Below are 22,912 nucleotides of genomic sequence, written 5' to 3'. Positions count from 1 at the left end.
TTCTGTCTCACTCTCTGTTTTGTTGGTCCAGATCACCTGATGGTTCTGAGATCAGTTTCCTCCTAAACACAGAGCAGATGCATGGTGGCCTAAGACATAAACACGCACAAATTAACACCCAGTCAGAAGGACCGCTGGTGTTATCAATAAACCCCAACATTCCTCACTTTAGAGTTTGGGCAGTTTTAGCAGAAGGCAGGTGTGTGTGTGCCTATGAGTGTATGTGATAAGCTGGTATTTGGAGGGAGCACAGAGGGGTATTCTAGAGTGACAGAGTGGACTAATCCTTTGTGGCTGGGGCTCAAGGGTGCACCTCATCTCCCCATAAATAGGGCAGTGACAGAGGGAGAAGTGGACATCCATATGGACACACTCACACCCACGCACACAGATACACGCACAGATACAATCCAACGCTCAGACTGGTCCATGCAGGGCCACAAAAAGAGACAGACCCTTCCTGGCATAACTATGGCACAGTGCTACTCTGGGTGGTGTGGCACACCGCATGAACACATACACATGCAAACTATACAGATATGCATGGACACACACACTGATGCAGTATCATAGCACTGGGTGCAGAAAAACTTTTGTCTCCTTGGACGTGATACAAGGAGACATTTGCTCTGGCCTTGTTCTACAGCTTGCTGTATTAAATATGACTCCAGGCCACGTGTGTGTGTGTGTGTGTGTGTGTGTGTGTGTGTGTGTGTGTGTGTGTGTGTGTGTGTGTGTGTGTGTGTGTGTGTGTGTGTGTGTGTGTGTGTGTGTGTGTGTGTGTGTGTGTGTGTGTGTCTGTGTGTCTGTGTGTCTGTGTGTCTGTGTGTCTGTGTGTGTGTGTGTGTGTGTGTGTGTGTGTGTGTGTGTGTGTGTGTGTGTGTGTGTGTGTGTGTGTGTGTGTGTGTGTGTGTGTGTGTGTGTGTGTGTGTGTGCGTGCGCGTGCGTGTGACCCAGTTATTTCAGCTACACAGTTACAGCATTAGAGGAAGCGACCAAGAGAATAGGGAGAAAGAGAGAGAGAGAGTCCATTGATAATGATGGTACTTGTTGTCAGACATTCCAGTAGTGATGTAAGAAACATCAGTCACCTTATATGATTACATTCTACTGCTTTTTTACTACTTATACCACATACTCACCAGACATGACATATTATACTACAGTTCAGTTTCTTGCAATTATTGAAATGTCTGATGAATCGTTAAGATAACGGTTTGTCTACAATGTGCACGTGTGTGTTTGTGTGTGTTATGATATATTTGTTCTCATAGTCAAATGGTTCTGTATTAATTGTGACTCAGGTCTCTCTGACAACTCAGGTGGACGGTTCATGTTCTTACCTTACCTAATACCTGTAAGGCAAACCATGGTGTTTGTGTCTCAAACCTAGAGTTGTATGTTCACCAGCTCAGATGAAATGTTATATGTCACATGCACCGAATACAACCTTACCGTGAAATGTTTTCTAACAAGCCCTTAACCAACAATAGAGTTTTAAGAAGAATAAGAGTTAAGAAAAAGATGTACTAAATTGAGGTAATATGTACATGAAGGTAGGGGTAAAGTGACTATGCATAGATAATAGATAATAAACAGTGTGTAGCAGCAGCATTTGATTAGCTGTTCAGTTGTCTTATGGCTTGGGAGTAGAAGGTGTTCAGGAGCCTTATGGACCAGGACCTGGCGTTCCGTTCCTGCTTGCCGTGTGGTAGCAGAGAGAATAGTGTATGACTAAGGCAATTTTAGGGCCTTCTGAGTTGTAAAGCATGTTACTCAATCCAAATATGATATGGTTGGGGTTATCCCTAAAGTACAGACTGCAGTAGTGGATTCAGAGGTGAGTTTAAATGTATAGCTCTCTATAGGATGTTAATCAAAAGGGGATTATAGGGTGAAACGCCATCACAGGCATAGAACTGTTGAATGTATACATGTATGTTATGTACAATGTTTATTTCAAAGTTTCTGGATGGCAGGAAGCTTGGCCGCAGTGATGTACTGGGCCGGAAGCACTACCCTCTGCAGTTGCCATACCATGCAGTGACGCAACCAGGCAGTGATGTATTGGGCCGGAAGCACTACCCTCTGCAGTTGCCATACCATGCAGTGACGCAACCAGGCAGTGATGTATTGGGCCGGAAGCACTACCCTCTGCAGTTGCCATACCATGCAGTGACGCAACCAGGCAGTGATGTACTGGGCCGGAAGCACTACCCTCTGCAGTTGCCATACCATGCAGTGACGCAACCAGGCAGTGATGTACTGGGCCGGAAGCACTACCCTCTGCAGTTGCCATACCATGCAGTGACGCAACCAGGCAGTGATGTACTGGGCCGGAAGCACTACCCTCTGCAGTTGCCATACCATGCAGTGACGCAACCAGGCAGTGATGTACTGGGCCGGAAGCAATACCTTCTGCAGTTGCCATACCATGCAGTGACGCAACCAGGCATTGATGTACTGGGCCGGAAGCACTACCCTCTGCAGTTGCCATACCATGCAGTGACGCAACCAGGCAGTGATGTACTGGGCCGGAAGCACTACCCTCTGCAGTTGCCATACCATGCAGTGACGCAACCAGGCATTGATGTACTGGGCCGGAAGCACTACCCTCTGCAGTTGCCATACCATGCAGTGACGCAACCAGGCATTGATGTACTGGGCCGGAAGCACTACCCTCTGCAGTTGCCATACCATGCAGTGACGCAACCAGGCAGTGATGTATTGGGCCGGAAGCACTACCCTCTGCAGTTGCCATACCATGCAGTGACGCAACCAGGCAGTGATGTGCTGAGCCGGAAGCACTACCCTCTGCAGTTGCCATACCATGCAGTGACGCAACCAGGCAGTGATGTATTGGGCCGGAAGCACTACCCTCTGCAGTTGCCATACCATGCAGTGACGCAACCAGGCAGTGATGTACTGGGCCGGAAGCACTACCCTCTGCAGTTGCCATACCATGCAGTGACGCAACCAGGCAGTGATGTACTGGGCCGGAAGCAATACCTTCTGCAGTTGCCATACCATGCAGTGACGCAACCAGGCAGTGATGTACTGGGCCGGAAGCACTACCCTCTGCAGTTGCCATACCATGCAGTGACGCAACCAGGCAGTGATGTATTGGGCCGGAAGCACTACCCTCTGCAGTTGCCATACCATGCAGTGACGCAACCAGGCAGTGATGTACTGAGCCGGAAGCACTACCCTCTGCAGTTGCCATACCATGCAGTGACGCAACCAGGCAGTGATGTATTGGGCCGGAAGCACTACCCTCTGCAGTTGCCATACCATGCAGTGACGCAACCAGGCAGTGATGTACTGGGCCGGAAGCACTACCCTCTGCAGTTGCCATACCATGCAGTGACGCAACCAGGCAGTGATGTACTGGGCCGGAAGCACTACCCTCTGCAGTTGCCATACCATGCAGTGACGCAACCAGGCAGTGATGTACTGGGCCGGAAGCACTACCCTCTGCAGTTGCCATACCATGCAGTGACGCAACCAGGCAGTGATGTACTGGGCCGGAAGCACTACCCTCTGCAGTTGCCATACCATGCAGTGACGCAACCAGGCAGTGATGTACTGGGCCGGAAGCAATACCTTCTGCAGTTGCCATACCATGCAGTGACACAACCAGGCAGTGATGTACGGGGCCGGAAGCACTACCCTCTGTAGTTGCCATACCATGCAGTGACGCAACCAGGCAGGATGCTGTTGATGGTGCAGCTGAATAACATTGTGAGGATCTGAGGACCCAAATCTTTTCAGTCTCCTCAGAAGGAATATGCGTTGTCTTGCCCACTTCATGACTGTCTTGGTGTGTTTGGACCATGGTAGTTTGTTGGTGATATGGACACCAAGGAACTTGAAGCTCTCAACCTGCTCCACTACAGCCTGTCGATGAGAATGGGGGCGTGCTCAGTCCTCTATTTCCTGTAGTCCACGATCATCTCCATTGTCTTGATCATGTTGAGGGAGAGGTTGTTATCCTGGCATCTCACTTACAGGTCTCTGACCTCCTCCCTATAGGCTGTCTCATCGTTGTCGGTGATCAGGCCTACCACCGTTGTGTCGTGGGGAAACTTCATGATGGTGTTGGACAGGGAGTACACGAGGGGGTGAACAGAGAGTACAGGAGAGGACTAAGCACACTCCCCTGAGGGGCCCCTGTGTTGAGGATCACCATGGTAGATGTGTTGTTGCCTAACCTTACTACCTGGGGCCGGCACGTCAGGAAGTCCAAGATCCAGTTGCAGATGGAGGTGTTTAGTCCCAGGGTCCTTAGTTTACTGATGAGCTTTGAGGGCACTATGGTGTTGAACGCTGAGCTGTAGGCAATGACCAGCATTCTCACATAGGTGTTTTGTCCCAGTGGTAAAGGGTAGTGTTGAGTGCAATAGAGATTGCGTCGTCTGTGGATCTGTTGGGGCGTTATGCAAATTGGAGTGGGTTTAGGGTTTCTTGGATGATGGTGTTAATGTGAGCCATGACCAGCCTGTCAAAGCACTTCATGAATACAGATGTGAGTGCTCAGGGTCGGTAGTAATTTAGGCAGGTTACCTTGATGCTCTTGGGCACAGGGACTATGGTGGTCTGCTTGAGACATGTAGGTATTACAGACTCAGCCAGGGACAGGTTGAAAATGTCAGGGAAGACACTTGCCAGTTGGTCAGCACATGCTCAGAGTACACGTCCAGGTAATCTGTCTGGCTTGTGAATGTTGACCTGTTTAAAGGTCTTGCTCACATCGAGATTTAGAAAGATTTCTTATAAGCGTCCGGGTTAGAGTCCCACTCCTTGAAAGCGGCAGCTCTTCCCTTGAGCTCAGTGCAGATGTTGCCTATAATCCATGGCTTCTGGTTGGGGTATTTCGGTTACGGGTAGGGACGTCATCGATGCACTTATTGATGAAGCCGGTGACTGATGTGGTATGCTCCTCAATGCCATCAGATGGCATCCCGGAACATATTCCAGTCTGTGCTAGAAAAACAGCCCTGTAATATAGCATCTGCGTCATCTGACCGATTCCATATTAAGCGAGTCATGCCTGGGTTCTCTGTTTATCTGTTGCCAGTTCCTTTGTTCTTCAAGCCATACAGAATTTTCCCCCTTGCTCCTGTCTGATTATAGTTCCTGTTTTCTAGTTCCCGGTTTTGACCATTCTGCCTGCCCTGGCCCTGAGCCTGCCTGCCATCCTGCACCTTGTCCCAACACACTGGATTGTTTACCTCTGCCTGCCCTGACTCTGAGACTGCCTGCTGTTCTGTACCTTTTCGACTCTGATCTGGACTACTGACCTCTGCCTGCCCTTGACCTGTCATTTTGCCTGCGCCCTGTTCTAGTAATAAACTTGTGTTACTTCGACACTGTCTGCATCTGGGTCTTCCCTAAAACATGACTGGTACTTACAGTTTAAACGTTTCTTAAGTATAAGCAGTGAGATGGTGCCTATCTGTCCCATGTATGTAGGGTTGAGGCCAGTAGATTTCTACACTACAGATTGAGTATGGAGCTTGACTTTACACCACTGTTCAAGCATATTAAAACATTAGACAGACATTGATTAGAAGTAACGTATCCCTATAGGTATTAAGTATTACAGTGTAATAGCTGATTCATAGGTGTTCAGTAGTCAGTCTCTCTGTGCTGGTTTTAGTAACTGTTGTTCTGTTCCTAGGAAACTATGCAGTTTTTTGTTTTTTTTACGTGTTATTTCTTACATTAGTACCCCAGGTCATCTTAGGTTTCATTACATACAGTCGAGAAGAACTACTGAATATAAGATCAGCGTCAACTCACCATCAGTACGACCAAGAATATGTTTTCCGCGACGCGGATCCTGTGTTCTGCCTTACAAACAGGACAACGGAATGGATCGCATGCAGCGACCCAAGGAAACGACTCCGAAAAAGAGGGAAACGAGGCGGTGTTCTGGTCAGACTCCGAAAAAGGGCACATCGCGCACCACTTCCCAGCATTCTTCTTGCCAATGTCCAGTCTCTTGACAACAAGGTTGACGAAATCCGAGCAAGGGTGGCATTCCAGAGGGACATCAGAGACTGCAACGTTCTCTGCTTCACGGAAACATGGCTTACTGGGAAGACGCTATCCGATGCGGTGCAGCCAACGGGTTTCTCCACGCATCGCGCCGACAGAAACAAACATCTCTCTGGTAAGAAGAGTGGCGGGGGCGTATGCCTCATGACTAACGGGACATGGTGTGATGAAGGAAACATACAGGAACTCAAATCCTTCTGTTCACCTGATTTAGAATTCCTCACAATCAAATGTAGACCGCATTATCTTCCAAGAGAATTCTCTTCGATTATAATCACAGCCGTATATATCCTCCCCAAAGCAGACACATCGATGGCTCTGAACGAACTTTATTTAACTCTTTGCAAACTGGAAACCATTTATCCGGAGGCTGCATTCATTGTAGCTGGGGATTTTAACAAAGCTAATCTGAAAACAAGACTCCCTAAATTTTATCAGCATATCGATTGTGCAACCAGGGGTGGTAAAACCTTGGATCATTGTTACTCTAACTTCCGCGATGCATATAAGGCCCTGCCCCGCCCCCCTTTCGGGAAAGCTGACCACGACTCCATTTTGTTGATCCCTGCCTACAGGCAGAAGCTAAAACAAGAGGCTCCCACGCTGAGGTCTGTCCAACGCTGGTCCGACCAAGCTGACTCTACACTCCAAGACTGCTTCCATCACGTGGACTGGGACATGTTTCGTAATATATAATATAATAATATATGCCATTTAGCAGACGCTTTTATCCAAAGCGACTTACAGTCATGTGTGCATACATTCTACGTATGGGTGGTCCCGGGAATCGAACCCACTACCCTGGCGTTACAAGCGCCATGCTCTACCAACTGAGCTACAGAACCACGTATTGCGTCAGATGAAAATATTGACGAATACACTGATTCGGTGTGCGAGTTCATTAGAATGTGCATCGAAGATGACGTTCCCATAGCAACGATAAAAACATTCCCTAACCAGAAACCGTGGATTGATGGTAGCATTCGCGTGAAACTGAAAGCGTGAACCACTGCTTTTAATCAGGGCAAGGTGTCTGGTAACATGTCCGAATATAAACAATGCAGCTATTCCCTCCGCAAGGCTATTAAACAAGCTAAGCGTCAGTACAGAGACAAAGTGGAATCTCAATTCAATGGCTCAGACACAAGAGGCATGTGGCAGGGTCTACAGTCAATCACGGACTACAAGAAGAAACCCAGCCCAGTCACGGACCAGGATGTCTTGCTCCCAGGCAGACTAAATAACTTTTTGCCCGCTTTGAGGACAATACAGTGCCACTGACACGGCCTGCAACGAAAACATGCGGTCTCTCCTTCACTGCAGCCGAGGTGAGTAAGACATTTAAACGTGTTAACCCTCGCAAGGCTGCAGGCCCAGACGGCATCCCCAGCCGCGCCCTCAGAGCATGCGCAGACCAGCTGGCCGGTGTGTTTACGGACATATTCAATCAATCCCTATACCAGTCTGCTGTTCCCACATGCTTCAAGAGGGCCACCATTGTTCCTGTTCCCAAGAAAGCTAAGGTAACTGAGCTAAACGACTACCGCCCGTAGCACTCACTTCCGTCATCATGAAGTGCTTTGAGAGACTAGTCAAGGACCATATCACCTCCACCCTACCTGACACCCTAGACCCACTCCAATTTGCTTACCGCCCAAATAGGTCCACAGACGATGCAATCTCAACCACACTCCACACTGCCCTAACCCACCTGGACAAGAGGAATACCTATGTGAGAATGCTGTTCATCGACTACAGCTCGGCATTCAACACCATAGTACCCTCCAAGCTCATCATCAAGCTCGAGACCCTGGGTCTCGACCCCGCCCTGTGCAACTGGGTACTGGACTTCCTGAAGGGCCGCCCCCAGGTGGTGAGGGTAGGCAACAACATCTCCTCCCCGCTGATCCTCAACACGGGGGCCCCACAAGGGTGCGTTCTGAGCCCTCTCCTGTACTCCCTGTTCACCCACGACTGCGTGGCCACGCACGCCTCCAACTCAATCATCAAGTTTGCGGACGACACAACAGTGGTAGGCTTGATTACCAACAACGACGAGACGGCCTACAGGGAGGAGGTGAGGGCCCTCTGAGTGTGGTGTCAGGAAAATAACCTCACACTCAACGTCAACAAAACTAAGGAGATGATTGTGGACTTCAGGAAACAGCAGAGGGAACACCCCCTATCCACATCGATGGAACAGTAGTGGAGAGGGTAGCAAGTTTTAAGTTCCTCGGCATACACATCACAGACAAACTGAATTGGTCCACTCACACTGACAGCGTTGTGAAGAAGGCGCAGCAGCGCCTCTTCAACCTCAGGAGGCTGAAGAAATTTGGCTTGTCACCAAAAGCACTCACAAACTTCTACAGATGCACAATCGAGAGCATCCTAGCGGGCTGTGTCACCGCCTGGTACGGCAACTGCTCCGCCCTCAACCGTAAGGCTCTCCAGAGGGTAGTGAGGACTGCACAACTCATCACAGGGGGCAAACTACCTGCCCTCCAGGAAACCTACACCACCCAATGTTACAGGAAGGCCATAAAGATCATCAAGGACATCAACCACCGAACCACTGCCTGTTCACCCCGCTATCATCCAGAAGGCGAGGTCAGTACAGGTGCATCAAAGCTGGGACCGAGAGACTGAAAAACAGCTTCTATCTCAAGGCCATCAGACTGTTAAACAGCCACCACTAACATTGAGTGGCTGCTGCCAACACACTGTCATTGACACTGACCCAACTCCAGCCACTTTAATAATGGGAATTGATGGGAAATGATGTAAATATATCACTAGCCACTTTAAACAATGCTACCTTATATAATGTTACTTACCCTACATTATTCATCTCATATGCATACGTATATACTGTACTCTACATCATCGACTGCATCCTTATGTAATACATGTATCACTAGCCACTTTAACTATGTCACTTTGTTTACTTTGTCTACACACTCATCTCATATGTATATACTGTACTCGATACCATCTACTGTATGCTGCTCTGTACCATCACTCATTCATATATCCTTATGTACATATTCCTTATCCCCTTACACTGTGTATAAGACAGTAGTTTTGGAATTGTTAGTTAGATTACTTGTTGGTTATTACTGCATTGTCGGAACTAGAAGCACAAGCATTTCGCTACACTCGCATTAACATCTGCTAACCATGTGTATGTGACAAATAACATTTGATTTGGTTTGATTTGATTTGATTTGGGGAGAGGAAAGTTTAGGAAATGTCTGTTAACTAAAAGTATATATATATAGAGGGGGGCAAAAAAGTATTTATTGGGGGAAGGATGGTAGGGTTTGCGGGGAATAATAAAGGTATATTCTAAAATAAAGTATGTATATCTATATACAGTGGGGCAAAAAAGTATTTAGTCAGCCACCAATTGTGCAAGTTCTCCCACTTAAAAATATGAGAGAGGCCTGTAATTTTCATCATGGGTACACTTCAACTATGACAGACAAAATTAGAAAAAAAATCCAGAAAATCACATTGTAGGATTTTTTATTAATTTATTTGCAAATTATGGTGGAAAATAAGTATTTGGTCAATAACAAAAGTTTATCTCAATACTTTGTTACCCTTTGTTGGCAATGACAGAGGTCAAACGTTTTCTGCAAGTCTTTGCAAGGTTTTCACACACTGTTGCTGGTATTTTGGCCCATTCCTCCATGCAGATCTCATCTAGAGCAGTGATGTTTTGAGGCTGTTGCTGGGCAACACGGACTTTTCAACTCCCTCCAAAGATTTTCTAAGGGGTTGAGATCTGGAGACTGGCTAGGCCACTCCAGGGCCTTGAAATGCTTCTTACGAAACCACTCCTTCATTGCCTGGGCAGTGTGTTTGGGATCATTGTAATTTTATTTTATTTATTTATTTATTTATTTATTTATTTATTTATTTATTTATTTATTTATTACCTTTATTTAACCAGGCAAGTCAGTTAAGAACATATTCTTATTTTCAATGACGGCCTGGGAACAGTGGGAACTGCCTGTTCAGGGGCAGAACGACAGATTTGTACCTTGTCAGCTCGGGGGTTTGAACTCGCAATCTTCCGGTTACTAGTCCAACGCTCTAACCACTAGGCTATGCTGCCGCCCCAGCCACGTTTCAAGACCCAGCCACGTTTCATCTTCAATGCCCTTGCTGATGGTAGCTTTGTTACTTTGGTCCCAGCTCTCTGCAGGTCATTCACTAGGTCCTCCCGTGTGGTTCCGGGATTTTTGCTCACCGTTCTTGTGACCATTTTGACCCCCACGGGGTGAGGTCTTGCATGGAGCCCCAGATCGAGGGAGATTATCAGTGGTCTTGTATGTCTTCCATTTCCTAATAATTGCTCCCACAGTTGATTTCTTCAAACCAAGCTCCTTATCTATTGCAGATTCAGTCTTCCCAGCCTGGTGGAGGTCTACAATTTTGTTTGGCCATAGTGGAGTTTGGAGTGTGACTGTTTGAGGTTGTGGACAGGTGTCTTTTATACTGATTACAAGTTCAAACAGGTGCCATTAATACAGGTAACAAGTGGAGGACAGAGGAGCCTCTTAAAGAAGAAGTTACAGGTCTGTGAGAGCCAGAAATCTTGCTTGTTTGTAGGTGACCAAATACTTATTTTCCACCATAATTTGCAAATAAATTCATTAAAAATCCTACAATGTGATTTTCTGGATTTTTTTTCTAATTTTGTCTGTCATAGTTGAAGTGTACATATGATGTAAATTTAATTTAATTTTCTCGTTTGGGAAAGATCTAGGAATAGTCTCGTTTGGGAAAGATCTGGGAATAGTCTCGTTTGGGAAGGATCTGGGAATAGTGTCGTTTTGGAGAGATCTGGGAATAGTCTCGTTTGGGAAAAATCTTGGAATAGTGTAGTTTAGGAAAGATCTGGTAATAGCGTAGTTTGGGAATGATCTGAGAATAGTCTCGTTTGGGAAAGATCTGGGAATGGTGTAGTTTAGGAAATATCTGGTAATAGCGTAGTTTGGGAAAGATCTGGGAATCGTGTAGTTTAGGAAAGATCTGGTAATAGCGTAGTTTAGGAAATAACTGGTAATAGTGTAGTTTAGGAAAGATCTGGTAATAGTGTAGTTTAGGAAAGATCTGGTAATAGTGTAGTTTAGGAAAGATCTGGTAATAGTGTAGTTTAGGAAAGATCTGGTAATAGCGTAGTTAGGGAAAGATCTGGGAATAGTGTAGTTTAGGAAATAACTGGTAATAGTGTAGTTTAGGAAAGATCTGGTAATAGCGTAGTTTGGGAAAGATCTGGTAATAGCGTAGTTAGGGAAAGATCTGGGAATAGTGTAGTTTAGGAAAGATCTGGTAATAGTGTAGTTTAGGAAAGATCTGGCAATAGTGTAGTTTAGGAAAGATCTGGTAATAGTGTAGTTTAGGAAAGATCTGGTAATAGCGTAGTTTGGGAAAGATCTGAGAATATTGTAGTTTAGGAAAGGTCTGAGAATAGTGTAGTTTAGGAAAGATCTGGTAATAGCGTAGTTTGGGAAAGATCTGGTAATAGTGTAGTTTAGGAAAGATCTGGTAATAGCGTAGTTTGGGAAAGATCTGAGAATAGTCTCGTTTGGGAAAGATCTGGGAATGGTGTAGTTTAGGAAAGATCTGGTAATAGCGTAGTTTGGGAAAGATCTGGGAATAGCGTAGTTTGGGAAAGATCTGGTAATAGCGTAGTTAGGGAAAGATCTGGGAATAGTGTAGTTTAGGAAAGATCTGGTAATAGTGTAGTTTAGGAAAGATCTGGCAATAGTGTAGTTTAGGAAAGATCTGGTAATAGTGTAGTTTAGGAAAGATCTGGTAATAGCGTAGTTTGGGAAAGATCTGAGAATATTGTAGTTTAGGAAAGATCTGAGAATAGTGTAGTTTAGGAAAGATCTGGTAATAGCGTAGTTTGGGAAAGATCTGGTAATAGTGTAGTTTAGGAAAGATCTGGTAATAGCGTAGTTTGGGAAAGATCTGAGAATAGTCTCGTTTGGGAAAGATCTGGGAATGGTGTAGTTTAGGAAAGATCTGGTAATAGCGTTGTTTGGGAAAGATCTGGGAATAGTGTAGTTTAGGAAAGATCTGGTAATAGCGTAGTTTGGGAAAGATCTGGTAATAGTGTAGTTTAGGAAATAACTGGTAATAGTGTAGTTTAGGAAAGATCTGGTAATAGCGTAGTTTGGGAAAGATCTGGGAATAGTGTAGTTTAGGAAAGATCTGGTAATAGTGTAGTTTAGGAAAGATCTGGCAATAGTGTAGTTTAGGAAAGATCTGGTAATAGTGTAGTTTAGGAAAGATCTGAGAATAGTGTAGTTTAGGAAAGATCTGGGAATAGTGTAGTTTAGGAAATAACTGGTAATAGTGTAGTTTAGGAAAGATCTGGTAATAGCGTAGTTTGGGCAAGATCTGAGAATAGTGTAGTTTAGGAAATAACTGGTAATAGTGTAGTTTGGTAAAGATCTGGTAATAGTGTAGTTTAGGAAAGATCTGGTAATAGTGTAGTTTAGGAAAGATCTGGTAATAGCGTAGTTTGGGAAAGATCTGAGAATAGTGTAGTTTAGGAAAGATCTGGCAATAGCGTAGTTTGGGAAAGATCTGAGAATAGTGTAGTTTTGGAAAGCTTTGGGAATAGTGTAGTTTTGGAAAGCTTTGGGAATAGAGCTATGTCGTAAAATGAGAACAAAGCAGACTTGGCTATAGAAATACTGTATCTCTGTGTGTTTCTGATTTTCAGAACTTAACTAGAAACACATTTCACTCCCACACTCACTCACAGGATGGTGAGTGGAGCTTACACACACATGCAGACACACACTTGCACAAACAAAACAGATCGCTCCCAGTCAGTCATTTTTCTATACATTCCTGGCTGCTCTGTGACCCTCCCTGAGACGTCTCTGGAACAATATATACTGTATGGAGTCTCTGTACATCATTCACATCCTGTATGTTTTCTGATTTTGCTTGTACATGTGTGTGTGTGTGTGTGTGTGTGTGTGTGTGTGTGTGTGTGTGTGTGTGTGTGTGTGTGTGTGTGTGTGTGTGTGTGTGTGTGTGTGTGTGTGTGTGTGTGTGTGTGTGTGTGTGTGTGTGTGTGTGTGTGTGTGCGTGCGTGCGTGCGTGCATGTGTGTAGCCTACAGACTGAGTTTAAAGAGTATCCATCTTGCTTTCATTAACTGTTCAGCACGGTTTATATCACATTCCACAAATATAGATGACCTCTAACCTAGACCCCTAATCACTACCACCAATCCTCCACCACTACCCACCTCTCTCCAAACTCCCCATATCCCTACACAAATTCTCTCTTAATGGCTCCTACCCTCAACTGGCTTTTACTGTCATTATTACCCAGTTCCGTTGAAATAGGTCCAGTGCATAATGGGTTCCTCCAGGTCCTCCTCTCTTCCCTACCCATTACCCTCTCCTTTTTTATTATTTCCCTATGTCCCTTACTCCTTTCTCCACTCATATCACCCTCTCTCTTTTTCTCTCCTTCCCTCTTCTCCTCCCTCACTCCATAACTCTCTTGTCTTAGCTAAACAACGGGACCCTTGTGATAGTAACACTGCCAATAAAGAGAGGTATGTATTTAGAGAGAGAGAGAGAGACAGAGAGAGAGACAGAGAGAGAGAGAGAGAGAGAGAGAGAGACAGAGAGACAGAGAGAAAGAGAGAGAGAGAGACAGAGAGAAAGAGAGAGAGAGACCGAGAGAGAGAGAGAGAGAGAGAGAGAGAGAGAGACAGAGAGACAGAGTAAGAGTAAGTATCTGGCCAAAGTTATAGTCATCTGGTGATATTTAAGTTGGACAGGCTAGTTTCCGGTGTCTGGAACAGGCCAAAAATACCCAGAAACACAGAGACCTAACAGAAAAAGGATACACATCTTTCCTTTCTTCTGTCCTCTACAGTAGATACCATAGACACCATATTCTGCAAACTAAAATCTGGGCTTTTAATGCACCATGTTGACGCCAAAGGTTTTAAGACAACATTTTTCTACTGATGATGCTCTTTATAATGTTACTGTCATGGTGCCAACAGATGTACATCACTCTGTGGTACAGCAAGTGTTGTTATATTTGACACAAACATCATTCAAACTAGTGAGTAGCTTAACCAGTATGATACCAGGACATATGGCATGTTATTACAGACCTATAGTCACTAACGTTCAACCATCCTATATGATAGCCCTCGTGTCTCTATGGGGACAGCTGTATGATATAGTCATGGTCTATTGTGTCATCTGGATAAGCAAGAAGACAGTTGCACATAGCCTACTATGGCTTAAACTGTCATGCCACCAGCATAAGACAAGGCCACCCACCAACAGATAGACACACACACAGAATGGGCCAAAATAGTCAATAATATTATGGCCATTTAATTCTTTAAAAGAGACCTACACTTGTGTTAGAGAATGAATAACTAATTAATTCTGTAGTTCTAATGGTTTCTCCAACTGTACAGTGAACACAAATTTAGGTAATTCAGAATGAGATGCAGTTTAACGGCCAGGCATCTATAGCCAGCCCAAACCAAACCCATAAGCTAACCAGGAGAACTGTTTTAGAAACCAGCAGGAAAAGAAGCGGAAGTGAGTGAGAGAGAAAGAGAGAGTTTATTTATTTTCCCTTTTCTACTTTAACTATTTGCACATCGTTACAGCACTGTTTATAGCCATAAGATGACACTTGAAATGTCTCTATTCCTTTGGAACTTTTGTGAGTGTAATGTTTACTATTATTTTTGTTTTGTAATTTCACTTTTGTTTATTATCTATTTAATTTGCTTTGGCAATGTAAACATACACTATATATACAAAAGTATGTGGACAACCCTTCAAATCAGTGTATTTGGCTATTTCAGTCACATCCGTTGCTGACAGGTGTATACAATAGAGCACACAGTCATGCAATCTCCATAGACAAACATTGGCAGTGGAATGGTCTTACTGAAGAGCTCAGTGACTTTCAACGTGGCACCGTCATAGGATGCCACCTTTCTAACAAGTCAGTTCGTCAAATTTCTGCCCTGCTAGAGCTGCCTCGGTCAACTGTAAGTGCTGTTATTGTGAAGTGGAAATGTCTAGGAGCAACAACAGCTCAGCCACGAAGTGGTAGGCCACACAAGCTCACAGAACGGGACCGCCGAGTCTAGAAGCGCGTAAAAACATCTGTCCTTGGTTGCAACACTCACTACCAAGTTCTAAACTGCCTCTAGAAGCAACGTCATGTCACGCCCTGGTCGAAGTATTTTGTGTTTATCTTTATGTATTGGGTCAGGCCAGGGTGTGGCATGGGGTTTTTGTATTGTGGTGTGTTTTGTCTTGGGGTTTTGGTATATAGTGGGATTGTAGCTAGTGGGGTGATTTAGCAGAGTCTATGGCTGTCCGGAGTGGTTCTCAATCAGAGTCAGGTGTTTATCGTTGTCTCTGATTGGGAACCATATTTAGGCAGCCATATTTTTTGGTTGTGTTGTGGGTGATTGTCCGACTCTCCTTCACCACATGAAAACCGTAACACGTCAACACAAGAACTGTTCGTCAGGGGCTTCATGAAATGGGTGTAAAGCTGGTGTAAAGCTCGCCACCATTGGATTCTGGAGCAGTGGAAACACGTTCTCTGGAGTGCTGAATCACGCTTCACCATCTGGCAGTCCGCCGAACAAATCTGGGTTTGGCGGATGCCAGGAGAACTCTACCTGCCCCAATGCATTGTGCCAACTGTAAAGTTTGTTGGAGGAGGAATAATGGTCTGGGGCTGTTTTTTATGGTTCGGGCTAGGCCCATTATTTCCAGTGAAAAGAAATCTTAACGCTACAGAATACAATGACATTCTAGACGATTCTGTGTTTCCCACTTTGTGGCAACAGTTTGGGGAAGGCTCTTTTCTGTTTCAGCAACAGAGCAAGGTCCATACAGAAATGGTTGGTCGAGATCGGTGTGGAAGAACTTGACTGAACAGAGTCCTGACCTCAACCCCATTGAACACCTTTGGGATGAATTAGAAAGCCGACTGCAAGCCGTGCCTAAACGCCCAACCTCACTAATGCTCTTGTGGCTGAATGGAAGCAAGTCCCTGCAGCAATGTTCCAACATCTAGCGGGAACCTTCCCAGAAGAGTGGAGGTTGTTATAGCAGCAAAGGGGGGACCAACTCCGTATGAATTCCCATGATTTTGGAATGAGATGTTCGAGGAGCAGCTGTCTGTATTCTTTTGGCAATGTAAACATATGCTTCCCATGCCAATAAAGCCCTTAAATTGAAATCGAATTGAATTGTTGGAGAGAGAGAGAGACAGAGAGAGAGAGAGAGAGAGAGAGAGAGAGAGGGGGGGGGAGAGAGAGAGAGACAGAGAGACAGAGAGAGAGAGAGAGAGAGAGAGGGGGGAGGGAGAGAGAGAGAGACAGAGAGACAGAGAGAGAGAGACAGAGAGACAGAGAGAGAGAGAGAGAGAGAGAGAGAGAGAGAGAGAGAGAGAGACCCTTCCCAGATGATTTTGGGCTCCTGGTGTGCATATCCAGATGTCTGTTTGTAGGTCGTTCCTCGGCTGTTCTCAGCACACAGGCGCAGACATACACGCACACACACACACACACACACACACACATACACACACACACAGCCATCTGCAGTTTCTCATGACTGCGAGCTGCAGAAAGAAATGTCCCCCTTTACTCTCTCCCCGCCCCCACAGCCTGCCTCCATTATTCCCGTATTTTCAGAACAGGGTAGAGGAAAGAGGGCGAGGAGAAGAAAACCAAATTGTGTGGCTTAATTGACTAAAACAGACCGTTTGAGATTATTATTTAATTCCATCTGTCCGCTCTGTCTTCTTTTGGGACAGCCACCCTCTGCATTTTCATAGCGTTTCTGCTAGGCGCTGGAGTCGCCAGGGAGAGAGGAGGGGGTCGGATGGTCTGAGTAGCCGGGGAGAAGCCCTCTGTTTCGGTGGGAGGATGAGCCATTGAACGGTGCAGCTCTACTGGTTGGAAGCGGGCCAGGGTCGCTGCGTTGTGTGTGGGAGAGAGCTTGTTCAGAAGGAGATGGGATGTCTTGGCTCCGTTGTCAGACCGGTTTAACGGAAAACGGGAATCAGGTTGCAACTCTTCTCCTGTGTGAGTTGCACCGGTCACTATTGCATGGATGCTGATGCCGTTCTAGTCCGGGGAAACAAGGATTTTACCAACTGGATTTAATGCATTTTTTATTGGGATTATTTCGGGCTCGACAAATCTAAAACATCCGTGTGGGATTTTTATGTCTGAGCGACCCCGACATTTTTCAAAGGTAAACGTCGATCTTTGCCTTTCTGCTGTATCGCCCCATATCAAAACGTCGGCCGCGTTCATCCTTTATTCGACCATGTGTGCGGGTGTAAATTAACATGGTCCAAATAGTCTATTCCCGAAAAATGCGGGATTGTGTTTTGACATATCGCTGGGTAGGCTAGAACCGAATAGCCTATCTAAAATGAAATAGCTAGCCAACTAACGTTAGCTCAGCAAACCAGCTATAATTTCTGCCCTGTCCACCGATGTGACCAGAGACAGCCATCCTCTAGCCTACCAAGGGATGCATTCAAACTTGTCTCGTTATGGGTAAAGAAAATTCGGCGACTGAATCATTCTGACTAATGTTATGCCTAGCTACAGCCTGTTTACCGATTCAACCTCACAATGCTGCTCCAGTCACTTGACTGGCATCGTGGCTATTTTCCCCATGTGATTTGTTGTGTTATTACAGTGTTAAGTACGGTGCGCGTGTAAAGAGAGCATGCATATGATACACAATGATACAAGAAGAACGTTCTGTGCTTCAACTCGTGCTTTAGCCTAATAATGTTACAAGGTAACATGTCAAACCTGTCAGCTACAGTCACAGATAGTTATTGTCATAACCAGACAGTCCATGTAGACTCCACTTTCAATTGCTGTAGTAATTGTGTTATGGAAATATCCGGTTCTTAACAACAATGGTCTTGTGTTCCTCGTAGATTTGATCTGTCTCATGATGTTTCTGTACTGTGAATGGAAGGTTATCTGACGAGTTTGATAGTGTAGTTTATAAATGACCTAATGTTATATATGTTTTTGGTAACATTCACAACCATTTACTGTGGCAAGTGTAAACACTTTGTTGCATGTTGTAGCCTTTGATTCTCAGTGAATACTATTTTTATATCACTGAATATTGTATAGCTTTAATGACCATTTCCTCCTTGGAATGGGATTCCCAAACAGATAGCCCTAAGCCAGTGATTTGTAACTTTGCCTGTTATTGTGGTGTATATTCTCCCCTAGTGCCTCAAGCAAAGTTTCCTCATTCACTGGTGTAGTTCATTATAACAGAGAGAGAAAATGGATGCTGCCTGTATGTGGATAAAACAGCCCGCTGTCTCTGTGTGTGTGAGTGTTTGCTTGCTGCAGCAGTATCTTTGTCTGCACTGCAGGTCTCAGGGGTCAGCAGATTTTTGGCCAGTGATCTCTATCCTAATCTATCTCTGTCCAGACAGGGAGATCTTGGACAGGCAGCATGAACTGACTGGTATTCAGGAATCTTGGGAAAGCAGAAGAGTCATTTGGGGGAGAATATACACACAGACCAGACTATGGCTGACAGACGTCTCATATAACCCTACATTCTGAGTATGTGGGAGAACTAAACTCCAGGAACTGGGGAGTGACCTATAGTTCTGCATTACTTACGAGCCCCTAACCAACAGTGCAGTTAAAAAAATAAGGATAAGAATAAGAGAAAAGTAACAAGTAATTAAAGAGCAGCAGTAAAAGAAAAAAATATATATATATATACAAAGCGGACTGTGGATTGAGACACACTGTAGGCTAGTAGAGGTACCAGCACTAATATATGGGAAAACCTACTTTCAGATGACAAAGGTTGTCCTATTATTAGGAGGATGGAGAAGACAGCTCCTGGGAGAGGTGGAGGGTGTGTGTGAGTGTGGGTGCAGCCACTCTAAACAGAATGGGAGGGACACAAAACCCATCAAAGGAAGCTGGAGCCTGCAGCCTAAAGACACACTCACACACACGCATGCACGCACACACACACACACACACACACACACACACACACACACACACACACACACACACACACACACACACACACACACACACACACACACACACACACACACTGGCAGCAGCCTAAAGACACACTCACACACACACACACGCACGCACGCACGCACGCACACACACACACACACACACACACACACACACACACACACACACACACACACACACACACACACACACACACACACACACACACACACACACACACACTGGCAGCAGCCTAAGGGCAGAACTCACACAGGGATGTGTGTTGACATAGTGCTGAACTATCCCTCTCTCTCTCTGTCTCGCTCTGTCCTCAGTCCGCTGCCAATTCTCACCTCCAATCTCTCACCCTACTGATATATTGGAGCACATGGTGAGGTGTACCCACTGCCCACACAAAGTCACACGAACATCTGGTATAGTGATCCTATGTTATAAGAGGTGTGCCAGCAGAGTTATGCCAGGTGCCAGGGGGATGACTCAGAGTGTTTATCAATAGGTGATGGCTGACTGTCCACCTGCCCTCGGTCCACTGTCTTGCTGTCTCTGGAAAACATTAGGGGTGGAAAAGGGCTCCCCTGGCTAAAAGGAATTCACAAGCCTGCTAGCCATTCAAAAACCAATGATTTCACATGGCAGTCCCAAGTTCGCTCTCATTGTGTGTGTGTGTGTGTAACATGCTACTGTGTCTGAAGGGGCTACTGGATGTGTGTGTGTGTGTGATTTGGAGATGGACAACTATAGAGAACAAACACACCAGTGTGTGTGTGTCTGACGTGACATGTTTTGGAGATAGGAAGGACATTAAAAACACATTAGGACACATAGCACAAGAACCCCAAAGGGGTGAGATGGGTTATGGCTTTTCTCTCTCCCAGTCTTTCCCCTCCTTCTTCCCCCTGTCCCCCTTTCCTCCTCCTCTCCCTCCCTCCTCTCCCCCCAGATGTGAGGATGTGGGCAGGGCCTGAAGAGTTTGTGTTCCTCAGGGTCTCCTCTTCCTGTTACACTGCAAAGACAGTCCACATGTGCTCAACACATACACGTGCATACACACACACTAACACGCACACCCACACTCACATATGCACACACTGACACACAAATAATGTATGCATGTACACACACACAAAAACACTCCCACATACAGTACAACACAATAACAGACAGTTGCAGATTAGCAACATTGTGTTGGAAAGGATAGTGTGTGTGTGTGTGTGTCAGTCTGATGTACTGTCGTTCCACCTGCTCCAATGTTTACACCCAAACTTGGCAGCGTAGTAATGCCAGTTTTGGCTAACACACAGACACACACAGACACATTATGAACACAAGATAATACAGTGGACTAGGAGGGAAAGAGAAAGAAAGGTCTGTCTGTCTAATGCTCTGATTGTCTAGCTGTTGGTGGACTTCCCCCTTTAGGAGAGGAATGTCAGATATATCCAGCAGGAAGACACACGCACACACAGGAAATATAATCTATTGGTCTATTGTGGTTTCAGCTCAGCTAACCTTGTTAAGTCTAAGATGAATTTAAACATTCTACAGCACTGCGTGTGTCTGTGTGCTCTATGCTGAGAGGAGGAGCAAAGACCACATGCCCTTGTTCACATGTTCACTTGTGATTTGTAGTTTTTTGGTTATTAGTGCATGATTAGTGTTGAATCCATATTGCAACGCTAGTTTTAAGATGTTTTACTGAGAAAAAATAGTGTCACAGTCTTTAATAAGCTTTACGTATCGGCCTCAGGGCCTTCGTCAGAGCTTTTGTGAGTTTTTTAAATTAGTAATAATAATAATAATAATAAATTAGCACACTTCTGTAGACCTGGCCCCACCCACATCTAGTCCACGCATCCAATGGGGTTGGAGGCAAAGGAAAAACAGATAAGTGCTACCAAATATAACAATATGCATTTCATAAATATTCTAAAAAAGTGTGTATATAAAACATATTAAACATGTCTATAAAACCACTATGAGGACCTTGACCTAACAAGCAAGTTTTCATAAATCATTGGGTACAGCGTAAGAAAAATGTCAAGAGTAATCTGAAATAGGGGCATAATTCCTGTTCATGTTGGCTGTGTACTACTCCCTTCACAGAACAGCGCAAACTGGCACTAACCAGAATAGAAAGAGGAGTGGGAGGCCCCGGTGTACAACTGAGCAAGAGGACAAGTACATTAGAGTGTCTGGTTTGAGAAACAGACGCCTCAGAAATCCTCAACTGGCAGCTTCATTAAATTGTACCTGCAAAACACCAGTCTCAACGTCAACAGTGACGAGGCAACTCCAGGATGCTGGCCTTCTAGGCAGAGTTGCAAAGACAAAGCTATATCTCAGACAACAAAAATAAAAGATTAAGATGGGCAAAAGAACGGAGACACTGGACAGAGGAACTCTGCCTAGAAGGCCGGCATCCCGGAGTTGCCTCTTCACTGTTGACTTTGAGACTGGGATTTTGCGGGTACTACTTAATGAAGCTGCCAGTTGAGGACTTGTGTGGCGTCTGTTTCTCAAACTAGACACTCTAATGTACTTGTCCTCTTGCTCAGTTGTGCACCGGGGCTTCCCACTCCTCTTTTTATTCTGGTTAGAGACAGTTTGTGTTGTTCTGTGTAGGGAGTAGCACACAGCATTGCATGAGATCTTCAGTTTCTTGCCAATTTCTCGCATGGAATAGCCATCATTTCTCAGAACAAGAATAGACTGACGAGTTTCAGAAGAAAGGTCTTTGTTTCTGGCCATTTTGAGCCTGTAATCGAACCCACAAATGCTGATGAGTTGTGAAGAAGGCCAGTTGTAAATGCTTCTTTAATCAGTACAACAGTTTTCAGCTGTGCTAACATAATTGCAAAAGTGTTTTCTAATGATCAATTAGCCTTTGAAAATGATAAACTTGGATTAGCTAACACAACGTGCCATTGGAACTCAGGAGTGATGGTTGCTGATAATGGGCCTCTGTACGCCTATGTAGATATTCCATTAAAAATCAGCTGTTTCCAGTTACAATAGTCATTTACAACATTAACAATGTCTACACTGTATTTCTGATCAATTTGATATGATTTTAGTGGACAAAAACCCCAAACTTTTGAACTGTCGTGTATGTCCAAAGTCTGAGTACGGTGAACAGGAGGTCACTTATAAACATCACGGAGAAGTGGCCGGATGAAGAGGAACTGCTACCAGACCGTTCAACCGCAAAGACAACATTTAGGCAGTATGGGAAACAGATGGACAGTTCTGTGAAGTTACATCCCTAATCTCGTTTTGCATATAAATGCCTATTTGGTAATGTACACGTGTGTTAGCAGCTGAAGCATCCAGTGGGTTGAATAAACTTGGTTTAAGGTTTTTCTAGTCGTCCATTTTAATCCATGTTCAGAGCCTAACACATCTCTCTCCTTTCACTCAGATGACAGAGGGGCGGCGATGTCAGGTCCATCTCCTGGACGACAGGAAGCTGGAGCTCCTCGTACAGGTAAACACACCACGCATGCACACACACTTAAGGAGGAGGGATAAGGAGACTGCGTCGCAGTGTGTGTGTAAGCTCTTCTATCCGGGCTCAGTTACTGCTAACTGGATGACACTGCACTGTCTTTTGCTCACCTGATCCTTCCACACAGACACACACACCCTCTCTCACAGACACACACACCCTCTCTCACAGACACACACACCCTCTCTCACAAACACACACACACCCTCTCTCGTCAAGAAATCCAGTTGGTCA

The 22,912-nt window shown here is 45.1% G+C and overlaps 1 protein-coding gene across 17 annotated transcripts in view; it reads left to right on the top strand.

The window, feature by feature from the left end:
* LOC118396254 (FERM domain-containing protein 4A-like) overlaps positions 1 to 22,912 on the top strand; it is a 232,967-nt gene that overhangs the window by 110,274 nt on the left and 99,781 nt on the right. For 15 of the 17 annotated variants that reach the window (XM_052465817.1, XM_052465818.1, XM_052465816.1 and 12 more), the window contains exon 2: positions 22,592 to 22,657. In XM_052465817.1, coding sequence (XP_052321777.1) covers positions 22,592 to 22,657 — 66 coding nt within the window. Of the gene's footprint in view, positions 1 to 16,793; positions 17,369 to 22,591; positions 22,658 to 22,912 lie in introns of those variants that run through there. The other 2 variants (XM_052465821.1, XM_052465820.1) reach the window with 2 other exon arrangements.

Source organism: Oncorhynchus keta, chromosome 17 (assembly GCF_023373465.1).
Source record: "Oncorhynchus keta strain PuntledgeMale-10-30-2019 chromosome 17, Oket_V2, whole genome shotgun sequence".
In the NCBI taxonomy this organism is placed as follows: domain Eukaryota; kingdom Metazoa; phylum Chordata; class Actinopteri; order Salmoniformes; family Salmonidae; genus Oncorhynchus; species Oncorhynchus keta.
The sequence above is the reverse complement of the archived record's forward strand: the minus strand, read 5'-3'. Positions and strand labels throughout refer to the sequence as shown.